At 50.4% G+C, this 17000-nt stretch overlaps 2 protein-coding genes across 2 annotated transcripts; both read right to left on the reverse strand.

Moving 5' to 3' along the window:
- MIEF1 (mitochondrial elongation factor 1) lies at positions 1 to 10040 on the reverse strand. The gene is made up of 5 exons (XM_085048719.1): positions 9872 to 10040; positions 8542 to 8690; positions 8259 to 8439; positions 6001 to 6263; positions 1 to 4926 (listed from the first exon to the last, which is right to left on the reverse strand). The coding sequence occupies exons 2-5, from the start codon at positions 8683 to 8685 to the stop codon at positions 4120 to 4122; spliced, it is 1395 nt and encodes a 464-aa protein (XP_084904845.1). The 5' UTR covers positions 8686 to 8690; positions 9872 to 10040; the 3' UTR covers positions 1 to 4119.
- Positions 10041 to 10052: 12 nt separating this feature from the next.
- MIURF (mitochondrial elongation factor 1 upstream open reading frame) lies at positions 10053 to 10538 on the reverse strand. Its single transcript, XM_085048720.1, has one exon. The coding sequence runs from the start codon at positions 10263 to 10265 to the stop codon at positions 10053 to 10055; it is 213 nt and encodes a 70-aa protein (XP_084904846.1). The 5' UTR covers positions 10266 to 10538.
- Positions 10539 to 17000: the final 6462 nt, after the last annotated feature.

The raw sequence follows: 17000 nt of genomic DNA on the forward strand, positions 1-17000 counted from the left end.
AAAAGCAGCATGACTTCACACTTTATTCAACATCCAACATTTCCACTCCACCTTCCCAAGCAGGCACATAAAACTGGGTTTTACAGCAAAGAACTTCACCACACCAGACACAGACCCCTGGCAAAGCAGCTTCCTCAGCGCCTCAAGGTTGATGCCTGGATAAGAGATGCCTGGATAAGAGAGGAGTGAATTAGTGAATTTGGGAGGGGTGAGGCCTGGAACACAAAAACCAAGGTGTGACTAAACCAGGGTGGGGGAGCCAGCAGGAAAGTTTAATATCACAGAGGCACAGAAGCCTCAGAAGTCAGGGGAGCCACATGAAAAGCAGGTGCCTGTCAGGGCACGCGGACTATCCATGGGAGAAAGGATGGGAGGCTCAACACCACATTACGCATCATCTTGTGACTGGTGAGAAAGCTGCCAGGAGTCAGGACGCTGCTGCAGCGAGCTGATTGCTCCCTCGAGACAAGCTGCAAAGTGCTGAGTGCCCAGAGCTGCGAAGGGAAAGCGAGTGAATCAGCAAGGGGCATGTCAGTCCCCAAGCACTGGTGTGGTGCAGAATTATATTGGCATGAAGGTGATGCACTGAGATGAAAGCAGAGAGTGAAGCTCCTTTGTTTACAAACAAGCCAGAGACAACCAGGTTACTGTGGAAAGTCATTTTATTTCAGAATTCCACACACTCTGTCACAGATCATGCACTTGGACTTTCCCCTTTGCAAATCCACAGCCTCCAGGCCTGGGAGAGATGGGGCATCATCTCTTCACTTCTCACTGCATGCCCACATGGTAAGAATGAGGGCCCTGATGGCAGCTTGGCAGAATGCAGCCTCCTGTTCCAATAATTGCTTTTAAACACAGGAAAAGAAATCCATCTGACTTGAAAGATTAGCAGTGGAGCTCAGCAGCAGTGAAACCCACAGCTGAGCAAGTTGGTCCTCACCCTGTGGTTACAGGGAATAAGATGACAATCTCATGGGAAGCTTGTGTGAGCTAAGCTACAGCAGAACACACGGAGACATTCTTGGAGCTGAGGCAGCAACCAGCCCAACACATGCCCTGGGCCTCTTACAATCAATCTGTCTTTGAGCTGCTCTGCCAGAAAGGTGGCTGGGAGCTGCCCTTTTCACATTCAGCTTTAGGTTCTACAGATAGGACCAGGAAGGAGCCTACCTATAGGTAAGCCAGCCCTCCAGGCTGTACATCCACACATGTACTGCATTTAATACTGAAAGGTGCCTGCTTGAAAGACTCTGCAACATTCTGTTTGACCCACAGGCTGGGTGCAGCATTACTGTAAGTTACCTGCATACTTACCCCGCACCTTCTTCCCTGCTTCTATTGCCCCTTACACCTGACCCTGCTCTTAAAATATTCCTAGTTGCAGTGCCCCTGTGACCCATCACATCTTTGGCCTTTGTCAAGACTGCCACTGCCAGGGCAGCTACTGCCTGCTGTGGTGGCTGCCTGTAGGAAGTGGTCATTTGCCTCCTGAGAACGGGCTTGTGGCTAGCTCAGAGGAGGGCAAAAGTGAAGGGAAGAAATGATGGAAGTGGTTGATGCAAGTGAAGTGGAGCAGAGTCTACAGAAAAGGCAAAAAGGCAGCTTCAGTCTCCATTTGATACACAAATTGAGCTCAATAGCAGCAAAAAATGGCCATAAAATATTAATTCATTAGGTTGCCAGGAAGAAGTAAAAGCATTCATGTAAAAAATTATATATACAGATATGTATGTGGCAACTGTTCTCAACTCAGACAGTGGCTTCCTCCTGTTTCTATCTCACCTTTTTCTCTGATATCTAGAGTTTTAATCATTTTTAACCACACTGCTGTTAAAATGTGAAGACCACGGTACTGCACTAAGCACCAAGTGAGGGGTTACATCATCCTGAAGAAATGAGCTTTGGGGGAACTCCTGACAACCCAGATATTTTAATATTTTTGTTGACCTTCAAGTAATGAAAAACAAGGGGAATTTTCCCCCAATAGCCTATAGGCTCCAAGTCTCATCTGTCTGCTTTTAGGGTAGGAAGGCTGACATCAGAAAGGCAGTGGGGGGCAAGGGAAGGAAGAGGGGAAAAAATCTGGGAACCAGAGTGAAGAGCAATCAACAGCTGACCAACACTGACTGCTGCAAAACTTACAAAACACAGTCGTACAAATGGGATTCCTGTTAACCTTTGATAGACTATAGACTTTATATACACACACAAACTTCAAAGTACACATCTGGCAGTCTAGAAAATACCAGTACCCTAAGGATTAAATAATTTAAAATGCAATGTTGCGTTATCGCTGTATACAGAATGCTATCTGACACATTGGTTAAAATGGACGGATTGTCCGAGAAAGATGCTCCCTCCCTCATCTCACCAGCACTGCCTCTAAAAAAAACCCAGGGTGAAAGACTTCCCTCTGTGGTTCCACTCCTGAAATTCACCTAGAAACTTCTCTGTCAAAGAAGGGGGAGGTCCTGAGAGGAAGGGAGGAGAAAAGGATTCCTGCTTCTTCCAAAACCTGCTGCTGCAGCACTTCTCTCTGCAGCTAAGGAGATTGGACAGCACAGGGGAAAAAAGGTGCTGAAGCTGGGAAAAGGCAGATATGTTTCTTTTAACAATAGCTATGCTGGTCTTTTGAGATACACACAGAGCCCCAGACTCTGTGGGGGGACACCTTCCCTCCCACTTTTTGAAGACAGCAGATGGCTTAATGCAGAGCATAAAGAGTCTACAGCCTGAAAGCAGCCATAGACAGGAGTGGGCAGAACTGCAGTGCCAAAGTCCAAACAGATGGAATGGGAAGGTGTGCCCTCACCAGCTTTCTATGAGCATTTGTAAACTGGGAGCACTGGAAAGTCAGCACATGGGAATGAGGAAGGGGATGGACAGCCTCAGTTCTGGGGAGGAGACCAAAGCACACAGAGCAGATGGCAAAGCTAATGTATCCATAAATGCCAGCTCTGAATATGTACCCTAATATCCAGTGTATGGGACAGAACCTTGCTGATGACACCAGTTCAGTTCTATCACCTTCACAGACTTAGAGCTGGTGAGAATCTGGCTTGTGTGTGCTTACTCCAAAGCCCTTTGAGGCATGCAGTCTTATTTCCACCTCCAGTAAACCAGAACAGCCATAACCTCTTGGGAAAAAGATGAAAAAAAAAAAAATTCCCCATTCCCATGTGTCTCCCACCCCTCCCCCATAATCACCCTCTCTTCCTCTAGGCCAAGACAACTAAATAACTGCCTTGTTCTCCACTCCCGAGGCCATTCCCAGCAGATCTGGCTAGGCAGGAACAGCAAGCTGTGCTCCTTTGACCTCATCACACAGCCAGACCACGAAGGTTCCTCCCTCCCCTGTGACACCTTCAACAAAAATTGCCCATCCAGGAGGTTATGTGGCAGCAGACTGGACAAACCTTGGCCCTTAATCCCAAACCCAGCTTGCAAAGGATGAGAAGGCTCCATAGGAGCAGGAGTTGTGGGAATTCTCCAATCTCAAGCTCTACAGCCCTAAATATTGCCAGTGTAATCATTATCCACTCAGAAATACAAAAAGATCCCTATCCAAAATATCTCACTCAGTCTGTCCTGCATGACTGGGCCAAAGGGACAAAAAAGAAAAGAAAAGAAAGTGAGACAGTGTGGGACAGCATAGAAAAAGAAATGAGGCAAAGTCAGGCTGAAGGAAATTAAACTACCTCAGTGCAAGTCTGCTAAAATCATCACTGGATTTACCAGCCCAGTTCCACCTTCTTCAGAGCAAAATGGACTTGCTGCAGTAAGTGTACTACAGAAGAAAGAAGTGCATAGTTTTGTTTATTTTTTTGGTAGACACTTAAACTTAGCAGAATTTATGTGAAGATCTCAGAGCTGCAGTTTTAGCCTCTCTTCCCTAGCCAATGGGTACCTATTGGGGCAGAGATGGTGGAAATGGACCAGTAGCACCAAGAAATTCAGTGGGAGCACCAACTCCACAACAGGAATTACTAAATGAACCAAAAGGAGGGAGTGGTAGAGAGAGAGAGGGAGATAGGGAGAAGTGGAGGAGACATAATTCGCAGTAATCAAAGTCTGCATTGGCTAAACCCTATCAGCACTTCCCTAGGTAAGGCCCCATTACGTCTGCAGCAAGACCTCTGGCTCTGACAGAGAGCTGTAGAGGGTGTAGCCCAACTCATCCACTTCTTCAGGGGTGAGCTCTGAGAACAAGTTCACCTTGGGGTTCAGAGCACTGGGCAGGACACCTGCCTCCAGGTAGCGGATCAGCCCCTTCAGTGCCTGCAGGAAGCGATCAGCCAGCATGTCCTGGGACCAGTCAGACTCCTCCTGGGACAGGTGCAGGATGACATTGGTGAGCTGGCTGGCAGTGAGGTGTCCCAGAGCTGGGTTTAACTTGCATACTGCTTTGAAGATCTTGAGGCACAAGCAGCGGCAGCCAGCATCCCCCTGGTCCAGGGCGCGCAGGCGAGCCGTTTCTGCTGGCCGCAGGCTCAGGCGCCACAAGTTGTCATTCTGGGCCAGTCGGTGAGGTTTGGCAACGAGGACAATGTCACCCAGGGTCAGGGATGGTAGAAAGTCAATAAAAAGATGCCGATCTGCATCGTACTGGACTTCCAGAGTCAAATCTGCTGGAGGAGCTGCTGGACGGATCACATAGTCCAAGAGACTCCCAATTGCTGGCCAGTTGATGGAGCCAGCTACAACTTTCTCAAAGGTGTCTGCTACAGTTTTGGGGGAAAGGTAACCTCCCACCACACAGCGGTCCCAGTAGCTGCTCCCACGAGGAAAGTACTCTGGGTTTTCTCGACGCACCAAGTAGAAGCCAGGAATGTTCATGATAGTGTCCTCCCCGGGGATACACGACCACAGGTTCTGCTCCAGCATCAGGGGTACAATGAGCTGGATGTGGTCAGCTGTCACTACCTTTCACAAGAGAGAAAAGTCGGTAAGAACAAGCTTTCTCTCTCCACATTCATTTTATCCACCACCTTTAGATAGCCTTCTGTCCAAAGGAACCTGGAATAAGGATTCAGCTGCCTCACTCTCCTCTCTGCGTGGGATTCCCAGCCTCCCTTTGTTAAAAAGCATTCTGAAGGACTATTTCCAACCATCAGTGGGATAATTCCAAGGTATAACTGAAGCTAGCACTTAGGTGGTATGTACTATTTAGGGACCTGACATGGACTGCATCTAGATGAATCATTCTGCCTCTAAATGTGCTCCTTGGTTGTGAGATGCAGCTGGCCTAGGGCACAGCACCACATGACAATTTAAACAGAGTATTAAGTTTCTAGACAAGCTTCCGTTGCCATGGTTTAATAATCCCATGCTACAGCTAGGTACACTGCCCTCACCTGGTCTGCCACATTGTTTGGAAAAAGGTCATTAAAGATCCCTTTTCACCAATGTGATTAAGACCCCAGGTCTAAGTTTCACTGGACACTCCATGCTCCATTCCAGAGCTGTGACTCAAACAAAGAAGTGTGCCTCTGGATCACTCACTATAGCCATGGGCATCTTGCCATCAGGGAGATATTGCAGCAGGGACTGCTGTCCAATCCAGGTCTGTCATGCATTAAAAAAAACAAAAGAGTAGGAAAGACCTACATGAATATAGAGGGAATTCTAAGGGAATATCATGTATTTGGATGGATATAGAGGGATGGAGAGAAAACAAGAGGTCTACCAGAGAAACCGCAAGAAAAACACAGCTAAAAGGAGACAGAGGGAAAGGAAAGAAGGACTGAGATATGTCGGAGAGATAAAACAGCAAAAAGCAAAGGCTTTGCAGACAAGGACAGAGCAGCCTGGCCATGCCTGTTCAAACAGCGCTGCGGCAATCAACGCCTGGCTCCACAGTGGGAAAGGCAACACCAGGGGCATTATTACTGAGGAATTACTGCTGTGCTGAGCCAGCACTGCCAACAGGGAAGCCTGAAATGCCCCTGCCTGGTGAGCCTCCTGAGTGAGGAGCCCCGATGCGTGCCCAGGAGTTACCTGCAGGTCATCGTAGAGGCTGCCGCTGAGGTACATGTCGCGCAGGGGCATGTCGGGCAGCTTGGCGCGCAGGAAGCTGCGCAGCTCCGTGCAGATATCCACGGCCGCCTGCTTGGCCCGCGCCTGCTCCTCCGCCGGGATCGCCACGCGCCGCCGGTAGTACGCCAACAGCTTCTCCTGCAGGGACAGACGAAGGCGGGACTTCTTCAGCTCCACTTGACTCCTCTTGGCAGATGGCTTGGGCTTTGTGGGGCGAAAAAAGTCTGCAAGACAGGAGGAAAAGTGTTGAGGTTGCAGCTGATTGCGCTGTGAAGTGTTCCGCAGAACGGAATCTGCAGCGCGAACTGCAGTCTCCTAGGTCTCGGAAAGCTCTTGGCAGACATTTTGCAGGCTTTGCAAAGGTACCACGCCAAAGGGACGTGCTGAGGAACTCCAAAACGTACTACTATGAGCATAAGAATGGATGAAAATAAGTTACTAGACTTGAAATTTAGCCAGACTAATACTGTGTTCAAGGATGTAATTTTAATGGCTATATGGCAGTATCTCAGCTCCATTTCATCACAATTTCAGTGCTGTTACCAGTTCAAACCTGCCATTGTGATGCCAGACCAGTGGATAAAACACTTTCAAAAAACCATCACGATCTCTTTGAGTTTTTAACATTGAAACAGATTATTACAAACTACCAGCAAACCCCAGTCCTGACTAGCATATGAGATCAGAGAAGATTGTGCCACCTGAAAATGAAATAGCTGTTTGGAGTCTGATCAGCAGAGTTACCAGGATGATGAGCTGATAGATCCTGGGGCTGTCCCAGCTCAGGCCATCACAGCTCCAGTGATACCCCCTTAAACCTTCAGGACAAAGACCAGAGAGCCCACTCTGAGGTACCATGCAGTAACACGAGGTTTATGTTGCCACCTGCGTGATTAAACAATGTCTAACCTGCACAGATTCTCTGAGCCACTTTTTCTCTGACTGGTTTCCCAAACAAATACGTCAATGCTTCCCATTTGTTTCAGATTTCTCTTAACATGGACCAAGAAGTTATCAATGAGAATTAAAGGGGAATTACAGATCTAAGAGATCTTGGAAAGGGCTGTCATACCTAAGGGGTACAGGAAAAATCCCCTAATCAGTGGCCCCATTAAAGCAATTGGCTGTTGCAGATCTTTGGTAGTGGGCATTTGGCCACACAGCTCATGAGGAATGGCTGACCAAGCTGCACACAGACTCATCTAGCCCAGCCTCAGCAGCTGCTGTCTTGTCCTACTGGCTCTTTTGAACAGATTTGAGCTTTTATTGTGTAAAGGAAATAACGCACAGAACCATAAGAAACCGAATTTCATTGCCTATTCATGAAAAAAAAAATTTTTCTATACTGAGTTTAAGTTTATTTCTAATTGAAGAATTTAAGACATCATCATCAATGTTTTTATTCCTCAGTCCATATGTCTGGGGACTCGTCAAATGATCTAGACTCCATTTAACACAGATGTCTAATTATTTAATATTTCCTCAGCAGAAAAATCTACTGCCATCCCAAAGACAACTTCCTTTAAAATAATCTGAAAATCAAGTCAATAGCTTGATTCTGATTTTTAGTTAAAATGTCAAGTGTAAATCTCCCAGAGTGACCAAGGATAGAAAATAAAAACGGTGAGAAAAAAGAACCAAACCCATATAACAAAACATTGTTGGATCCTAAATTACTGATTATCCCACTTAGAAAGAAAACTGCACTTTCTATGGACTGATGGAGACAAACTCAGTGATAAGCAGCATTAAACAGGGAAATGCTGATCCAGAAATTATTTGGAAAATGGTAGAAATAATACAGGAAATACTCTTATAAATTGCTAGTACATTCACAACTGGAATATTCTCCCCTTAAAAAGATGAAAGCAAACTGGAATGACCCAAAGAAAGGCAACAAAGTGCTTCAAATACTTGAAAGGAATGGAATAGCCTTCTATCAGGAAAGAATAAGTACTCAGATTGAAAGAGAAAAAATGAGGGAGAATAAAGCTTTACACCATGAAGTCATGAGAGACTGAACAATGCAAATAGATGACTATTATTGACTAGTTCCCAATGTCAGTTCTGATTCTTTAAGTTACCAGTCGACCTGCTTAAAAGAAAAACACAAAAATCCAGGACCAGACAGAATATTTTCTTTTCTGCATTCCTTTAAACAAATCCAGGCTTTATGGGCTTGGATGACAGTGATACAGGAGTATAACCATGCCTCTTACCTGTGTCTGCAGCTGCAGGATCAGTGGGAAGGGTCTGCAGGGAGCGGCTGAGACTGGTCTTCATCTCCTGGGTCAGCAAGCGTGAGGAGGACCCCAGCCAGTTTGGCTCTTCCCAGCTTCTCTTTCCCGACTGGCTCAGGCGAGTGGGGCTGCTGGGAGCGCTGATCGCCCGGTCGTACATCTAAACCAGGAACAGCTCGAGTCACCCAGTGCTTGCATTCCACCCAGGCCATTGTCAGCACTCCAGGTCCTTCTCCTCCCCCTCCTCCCTGCCAGCACTCACCCTCTTGACAGCCAGCGTGGCGATGCCCAGCATGGCAGCTCCCCCCACGCCCAGCACCAGCCGCGCGTTGGACAGCACGAAGTCGATGGCAGTGCCAATGCCGTTGTCATCCTTCTTCCCTTTGCGCTGCCCAGCGCCTGCCATCTTACCTGCAGGGAGGGTGAAACACACTCAGGGTCACAACACACAGCCCTGGTGGGTCACTGCCTTCTCCCCACCTTGTGCCCACTGCCCACTGCCCCCAGGGTCAGAGCATGCAGACACAGGAAGGGATCACCTAACCCTGCAGCCTCCTCATTTATATTTATATTTTTTATTATCCAAAACCCTATAACCATTCAGCTATTTTTCTTTTAATCCGTGCTTCTCAACCAAAGCACAGCCAATGTATTTTCTGATTCCTAACATGACAAGTGTAATTTTGCTCACAGACAAGGCAACACAGGGTTGGTCAGCTGCTTGCAACAAAGCAGAATCTTCCCCAAGAACTGACAGGCAGCCTCAAAGCTTGCACTTCCAGATTAATTTCTGAACAATGTCCAATCCCAGATACTTTAAAGACACCCAGGAATCAACAGTAGAAACCACAACACATCATAAAGGGAACCACTCCCTTGCTTTCACTTGATGTTTATTCCTGCCCTCGAGGCTGGTGGGTTTGACAGACAAATCATGTAAAACACTGACATTAATATTTTCTTACATGGGTGCTTTTGTGTCCTTCAATTTCCACTTAACCTGACCTTGAGATTTAAATTTAAAGAGTCTCTGTGGCCAGCATGGCCTCAAGCTGCACCAAGCAAATCTCAGGCTGGACATCATGAAGAACTTCCTCACAGAAGGGGTGATTAGACATTGGGATGGGCTGCCCAGGGAGGTGATGGAGCCACCATCCCTGGGAGTGTTTAACCTGGATGTGACATTCAGTGTGATGGTCTAGCTGACAAGGTGGTCATCAGTCAAAGGCTGGACTTAACCTCAGAGGTACTTTCCAATGTAAATGATTCTATGATCCTGTAAAACACAGCTTAACACCACTCTACTCACTGATGGATCCCCAGGGAACCTACAAGAAAACAGCAATAAACTCCTCCAATGTGACCTGAGGTCTGTTTTCTGAGTCAGTATCCAAGGTTCTGAGCCTCCCTGCCTGACTGGGATGGCTTACACCTGCCCTAAAGCCAAGCCAACCTCAGGAGGAACGTTCCTGCCTGGATACATCAAGAGCACATTCACTTGTCACCCCCAAGCAGAAAAAACCCAGCACTTCCTCAAAGCTCGCTATAACAGCAGCACAAAGAATACGTTTACATCATTGTAAATGACCTACCTGTGACCTAATGCATTTGTGAAGAGAACAGGAGAGCCCTCCTGGTGTGCCTGTGGAAGCACCTTCAGGATTTCTTCAATAAACTGGCGGGTAGTGAGTGTTGATCATCTCTTCTGGCCGGCGAGGGGATTTCGGAAAGAAGAGCGAGGTAAGCTGGACCAGCGGGAGCTACGGGGAGTCTCTACACCAGGCCTCCGAGCCCGCTCCGCAGGAAGGCCTGCCCCTTCTGCAGCTGCCGCTCCCTGTCCTCCAGCCGCTGCAGCCCCTGGTTGCGGCGGAACTCGCGGCGGACGGAGGCCAGGTAGAAATCGCGGTCCGTGTAGCGCAGGCCGCGGCCGCGGCGCAGCAGAGCCCGGTACAGAGTCAGCACCGCCTCGCGGGACCACGAGGCCATGGGGGACAAGTGCGCGGCGCGGGCGGGCGACCTGCAGACGAATGACCGAGGGCGGGATCCGGGTCAGCTCTTCCCTTCCGAGGGACGCGCCGGCCGCCGCCTCAGCTCCGCGGCGGGCGCCGCTCCGTGCCGGGGCCGCCTGTGCAACGGGAGTAACGCGGGGTAACGGCCCGGCGGGGCGCGGGCGGGGCGCGGGCGGGGCGCGGGGCTCTGCGGCCCGCGGGAGGAGCGCGGCCGCCCCGCACTCACCGGTAACGCGCGGGCCGCTCCCGGGTCACCGCCAGCGCCGCGATTCCGCTTCCGGGCCATAGCCCCGCGCCCGCCAATCGCAGCGCCGGCGCCGCGGGCAGCGAGCCGCGCGGGCTTGAGGCGGTGGCGGCGCGGCGCTGGCGCCCCCTGGCGGGCGGGAGGAGAGCCGGCCGTGCCCATCGCACCTTGGAGCTCGGGATGCTCCGGCGGGAAGGTGCGGCTGGCAGCCCGGGATCTGTGTGTGTGCAGCCCGGGATCTGTGTGTGCAGCCCGGGATCTGTGTGTGCAGTCCGGGATCTGTGTGTGCAGCCCGGGATCTGTGTGTGCAGCCCGGGAGCCGTGTGTGCAGCCCGGGATGTGTGTGTGCAGCCCGGGATCTGTGTGTGTGTGTGTGCAGCCCGGGATGTGTGTGTGCAGCCCGGGATCTGTGTGTGCAGCCCGGGATCTGTGTGTGTGCAGCCCGGGATCTGTGTGTGTGCAGCCCGGGATCTGTGTGTGCAGCCCGGGATCTCTGTGTGTGTGCAGCCCGGGATCTGTGTGTGTGTGCAGCCCGGGATCTGTGTGTGTGTGTGCAGCCCGGGATCTGTGTGTGTGTGCAGCCCGGGATCTGTGTGTGCAGCCCGGGATCTGTGTGTGCAGCCCGGGATCTGTGTGTGTGCAGCCCGGGATCTGTGTGTGTGTGCAGCCCGGGATCTGTGTGTGCAGCCCGGGATCTGTGTGTACTGCAGCCCGGGATCTGTGTGTGTGCAGCCCGGGATCTGTGTGTGCAGCCCGGGATCTGTGTGTGTGCAGCCCGGGATCTGTGTGTGCAGCAGCCCGGGATCTGTGTGTGTGCAGCCCGGGATCTGTGTGTGTGCAGCCCGGGATCTGTGTGTGCAGCCCGGGATCTGTGTGTGTGTGTGCAGCCCGGGATCTGTGTGTGTGTGCAGCCCGGGATCTCTGTGTGTGTGTGCAGCCCGGGATCTGTGCTGCAGCCCGGGATGTGTGTGTGTGCAGCCCGGGATCTCTGTGTGTGTGTGCAGCCCGGGATCTGTGTGTGCAGCCCGGGATCTGTGTGTGTGTGTGCAGCCCGGGATCTGTGTGTGTGTGCAGCCCGGGATCTCTGTGTGTGTGTGCAGCCCGGGATGAGTGTGTGCAGCCCGGGATCTGTGTGTGTGCAGCCCGGGAGCCGTGTGTGCCCCCGCAGAGAACGGGCCCTTGCTGCTCCAGGGTCACGGAATCACGGATTCCGCCAGGCTGGAAAAGTCCTCTGAGATCATGGAGTCCAAGCTCAGACCGAACAGCACCTTGTCAAGCAGACCATGGCACTGAGTGCCAGGCCAGTCTGTCCGTAAACACCTCCAGGGACAGTGACTCCTCCCTGGCAGCCCATCCTAATGTCTTACCACCCTTTCTGTGAAGGAATTCCCCATAATGTCCAACCCGAACCTCCCCTGGCAGAGAGAAGTGGGTTAAAGCTGCACCTCATCAACAGCTCTGACTGTGATGGTTTTTACAGACTAACATATCAAATTCATACTCCTTATCTTTATCTCCGAGGGCCCCCTGTGAGACCAGAGCCTGGTCTGGAGGTCTAAAGGCTCTGGGAGAAGGGCAGTAGCTGGCAACCTCTCTGAGGTCTGCCTGAGCTGATGGAAGGAGATTCCCAAAGCCAGAACCCTTTGCCCCTCTGTGCAGGTGCAAATCCCACTTTTCCATTCTCACATTCTCTGCTGTATGCCTACTCTGGGGCATATACATCCCTCCTTAGCCATCCCCTCCTCCCTGGGTTCTACCAAAATATAAAACATAGTGTGCTGTGCCTCCCCTGGAGGGGAGAGTGAGAGAAAGAGCAAATGGTGTGTGACAGAGGAGAGCCACATCACTTCACACACTTCCCAGCGACACTAGATATGACAGTGATAGAACTGAACAGGAAGAAAAACAGAAGCTCCGGACTGGCTTACTCTGTGCCAATCTCATCTTGTTCATTTCCTCTCCGAGATAAACAACCCCAATCGTTTTGATCTCTCTGAGAGCGAATTTGCCATGCCCCTAATCAGCCCTTTCTGAGAAAGGCTTACTTGAACTGCAGACAGTATTCCCAGCGAGGCCACGCTAGTGATTTACATAATAGCATTATCATATTTTCCATATTATTCTCTCCTTCTTCCTTCTGCATGCTAATATTTTGTGTGTGCTTTTTTTTAACCTGCAGCTACTCTGAGAGCCAGGGGTTGTGTGACATCCATATTCTTTCTTGAGTTGCTAGAGAACATCTGGAGCTTTGTAATTCTTATGTGCAATTCGTTTTTCCTCCTCTGACCTTGCACATACCCAGTTAATCCTTGGCAAATATGTGGTGCTGCCCATTTGCCACATTTGCATTTTACTCAGTCCTTTCTGATCTCCTCAGGAGTCAATAGCTTTGAGTCATCTTTTAAAAATGTTCGGTATATTGCTCATCTTTGTTTCCAGATCATCAGTTCATATACTGGGCTATCCAAGACCGCGGAGGCAGCGTTCATATTCCCTACTCTTAACCTGCTGCCAGAGTGAAAATCGATCTTTGAACCTTCCTCCCGACTTCCTGCCTCCTCTTCGGGTTGCTAATCCACAGAAACACTTCCCTTCTCACAGGAGGGCTCTGGGCAGGTGTGCTGGTGAGCCCAGTCCCCAAAACCCTCAACTCTGGATCAAAACTCCAGCAGCCACATGTGGCAAACCCTTGGTGCTCTACCAGTGGGATCTGCCAGGTGAGGCCAAGCAGTGATGTGATTCCCCAGGTGGGGTCAAGCAGTGATGTGCTTCCCTGCTGCCCTCCTGCCATGAGCACCCCCTCCCCAGCCTGGCCCCCTTGGCTTGTGCCTGTCAGGGTGTTTCTCCCTGTTCTTCCCTGCAGCCCCCAGGCTGGCTGCCAGCTCCCGGGCCCCTCGCCAGCAGCTGTGTGGTGTGAGCTCCTCCACCCACACCAAAGTGTCCCCAAAGTGCCCCAGCCCTTGTGGGGATGTCACTCGCTGTGTCCACTGCCCGACATGGGCTGGACTGTGTGGGCAGGTCATTCAACCTGCCCCTTCTCTCTCACAAAGAGGGGGGTGAGTGTTAGGGCACATGACTGCTGTACGAGTTCCAGACCTCTGGTGACATTCTGGGGGCTGTAAGCTTGAACTCTGCCTTGAGGCAGTGAAGCAACATCCCACTGTCCCCAGTGTTTCCCAGCCTTTGCTGATCCACAGCTGCTGGGACCCACCCAGCATCCCCAAAGGTTTGTGCTGCCCTGAGGGGAAAGCCCCAGCACCCCATTGCCTGCAGAACCCTGTTGCCTGGTGGCTTCTTTGCCCATGGACTCACTGGGAAAGAGGTTCCCCCTGTGACTCCAGCCTGTGTCCCTGTAAGAGAGGGAATTTACTTGCCCTGACGGGGCAAGGTGCAGGCAGAGAGGAGGGAGCACACCTTCACTGTGCTCCTGGAGAACAATAACAACATTTGTTTCCCCAAATGACCCAGTGAGCTGGTGAAATATCAAAGGCAGCGTGTGTGACAGGGCACAATAACCCATGCTGTGACCTGGGATGAGGCTAAGACATTCCCCCCACTGTCCCACTCCTCCTTGGGAGTCTCTGGAATCTCCTCTGCCAGTCTTCTCATGCTTGCAGCCAGTCCTCCCACTCGAGCAGCCACTGCCACAGGCTTTGATGGCCACAAATGGCTACCTCTGAGCCCAGCTTGCAGCCTCTGCCCCTGGGAGCCAAGTGCGATTCCCAGGGCTACCATTCCCAGCCAGGGAGACCTCTGGGCAGCAGGGAGGTGAATGTGACCCTCAGAGCTGCAAGTGGCATCTTGGAGGGGCTCTGCAGGGATGGGAAACACACTGTGCTTGGAAACAGAAGGCTGGTCTCTTAGAGGAGCCAGAATGCAGCTCTAAAATGTGAGAGGGAAGATGGATAGTGACCCACCAATGCTATCTGAGTTTAAGCTTAATATCCTTAATATCTTCTAGTAAATGGACCTTGCAGAAGGCCTTTTGGCAGTCTCACCCCGTTCAACAGATCTCTCACTGCAGCCCTATTTCTTTCCTTTTCTTGAGCAGTCACAAGGATTAATGGCATTTGGGCTCCTGCTCTGCAGCTGTGGGCTGAGACAGGAGGGGTGGAAGGCCAAGGATGGCACAAGTGGCTTCATTCCCTGAAGTCCCAGCAGCTTTGATGCTGAGTGCATGTGGGCAGGAAGACATGTGGCAAGGGAGGAGAGAGCACTGGTACACATCCACCTTCCAAGGAGCATTCCTGATTTACAGCCAGGAGGCACATTTTAGCAGGGACAGTAAATATCCGACCTGGGGAGCCACGCTCAGGGTGTGTTTTTGACAGGAGTGAGAAAGGAAAGGTCCCAGCCTTGCTGTGGCTGAAGTGGGGCTTTTCAGAGCCCCAAACCTCCATCCCTGCAGTGCAGGGAGCTGCAAACACAGTCAGCAGTGAGTGGTCTCATGAGTGAAGCAGAGCTGCTCCCCCTGCAAGGAGCTGCACCGACAGTCACTGAGGAGGCTGTTTAATTACCTAACAAATTGAAATTGTTTCTGTAGTATTTTTACAACTGGTCTGTGCCCACCTTCATTCTCAGCACGACTCATGTTTCTTCAGCCAAATTTCCCCGTGGCTGGGCTTGTTGGGGTCTTTTCTCATTATTCCTCAACTAGTGAGATTCCAACCCCTGGCCTCTCCCACCCCATTTTTCACTTTGCACCAGCTGCACGCTGCAGGGGTTTTACAGAGCCATTTAGAGACCCTGCTTTTGTGAGTGCTGCTATCCTTGCAGTGCTGCATCACTCCGATAGCCCCGTGGGCTTTCTGCAGGGGAGGTGTCTGCAGAGAGCAGAGGGCTTGCAGCTGGTGCTACCACCTGCCTGAGCAGAGCTGCACATGCTGACCTCAGGCTTTCTTGTGCTCCTTGGCGTGCTGTGTGCTGGGATGAGGCCCTCCCAGCATGAACATGGGATTTTGGGTTGTGTAAGGGTTATCTGGACTCCAGCATCAGGTGTGGTTTGGTCCCATGTATGTACAGACAACCTGAGAAGGGTATGGCTGCTGTATCCTGCTGCTTCTCTTCTTTTTCTAGGCAAAGGCACTTATCATACACCTTGCCCCATTAAGTCACAAGACCTTAAATATATTTATTTCTGTCCCATTTGCCTGGTTTTGGTTTTGCAGTAGTCTGACGTTCCCTTCTGAGTAACAGTTTGAGACAAATGCTTTAAAAACACTGGGAAGCAAACAGAAGTGGGTAGATGTTTTCTACATTCTTTTATTTTTGTGTGCATGCCTGGTTCTTAGTAAGTGTCTGAGGGGAAAAAAAAGAAGATATAACACATGATTTGTTGCTCTCTCTTTGGAAAAGGTCCAGACTGTAGAACAGGGCTAAAATGCCAGGAAAGATTTTGCTGCATAGAGGCAGGCTTCTACTATTTGATTTTATACATTCCTTGGATAACATTTTCTTTAATTTGAGATCCTGGAGAAGTCATTTTAGATCTTTATTCAGCACAGCTTATTTGCTCTTCTTCTCAGTTTTCCTTATTTTTAGAAAGGTGAAGCGTGTTCCCAAATTAAATCGTTACTGGGATGGACTTCAGCCAAGAGGATCCATGGTTCAAGCCATAAGGCACAGGAAACCTAAGAGTAAAACAATGGAGTTTTATATTGTGTTTTGTTTGGCAGGGTAAAGAGAGATATGGCCTTGAAAGATTTGTATTCTTACATAGCTGTAATATATTTTAAAAGACAATAAGGACTATTTTCACTTCTCACTTTGCTTAAAAAAAATAAGCACTCACAGAAATGCTGGAATTGCCAGATTCTCCTTAGTTCCAAGTAAAGGTTCATGTCTGGGGATCTCAGAGATGCTTACAGTAACGTCCCAAACATTAGCTGAAGCAGGCTGATCCTTTACCTTTTTGCTGATCTGCCTCTCCCTGCTGCAGCTACAAAGGCAGAGCTTGCAGCAGCCTGGCCCCAAGCCAAGCTCCTCCATCAAGCATCCATGGATTACATTCCTTATGTCCCTCACTTCAGGGATCTGGAGCCCCTTCTCCAGATGGGACAGCTTTACAGCGACAGAGCAAAGCCCTGCAAAGCTCACCCTGTGCCAGGTGAAGGTTTGGCACAGCCCAGGAGCCACCAGAACATGTCCCACTGCCAGGAAGCAAGAACATTCCTCCCTCTGCCATGGCTGTGCCCAAATCCTCTCCATGGTGGTGCTCTGGAAAGCAGGGCAGCCAGTGCTTGGAGCTGTGGGCACGTGAGCATGAAGCCATTTGCTGGTGACACTCTCCAGGGCTGGGGTGACTCTCCCAGGCTGCCTGCCAGCCAGCTGAGACCTCACTGCTTCCCCAGCTGAGCTGCTAAAGCCGCGAGATTTAGAGGCATAATATGAAATCGGACTAATAATTACAAATTAACTGTCCCTGCTAAGCAGCGTGCTAAAATGCATCCTTACACAGGAACAAATGTA

The sequence above is a fragment of the Lichenostomus cassidix genome, chromosome 1Aa, assembly GCF_008360975.1.
Source record: "Lichenostomus cassidix isolate B80296 chromosome 1Aa, HeHo_3.0, whole genome shotgun sequence".
In the NCBI taxonomy this organism is placed as follows: domain Eukaryota; kingdom Metazoa; phylum Chordata; class Aves; order Passeriformes; family Meliphagidae; genus Lichenostomus; species Lichenostomus cassidix.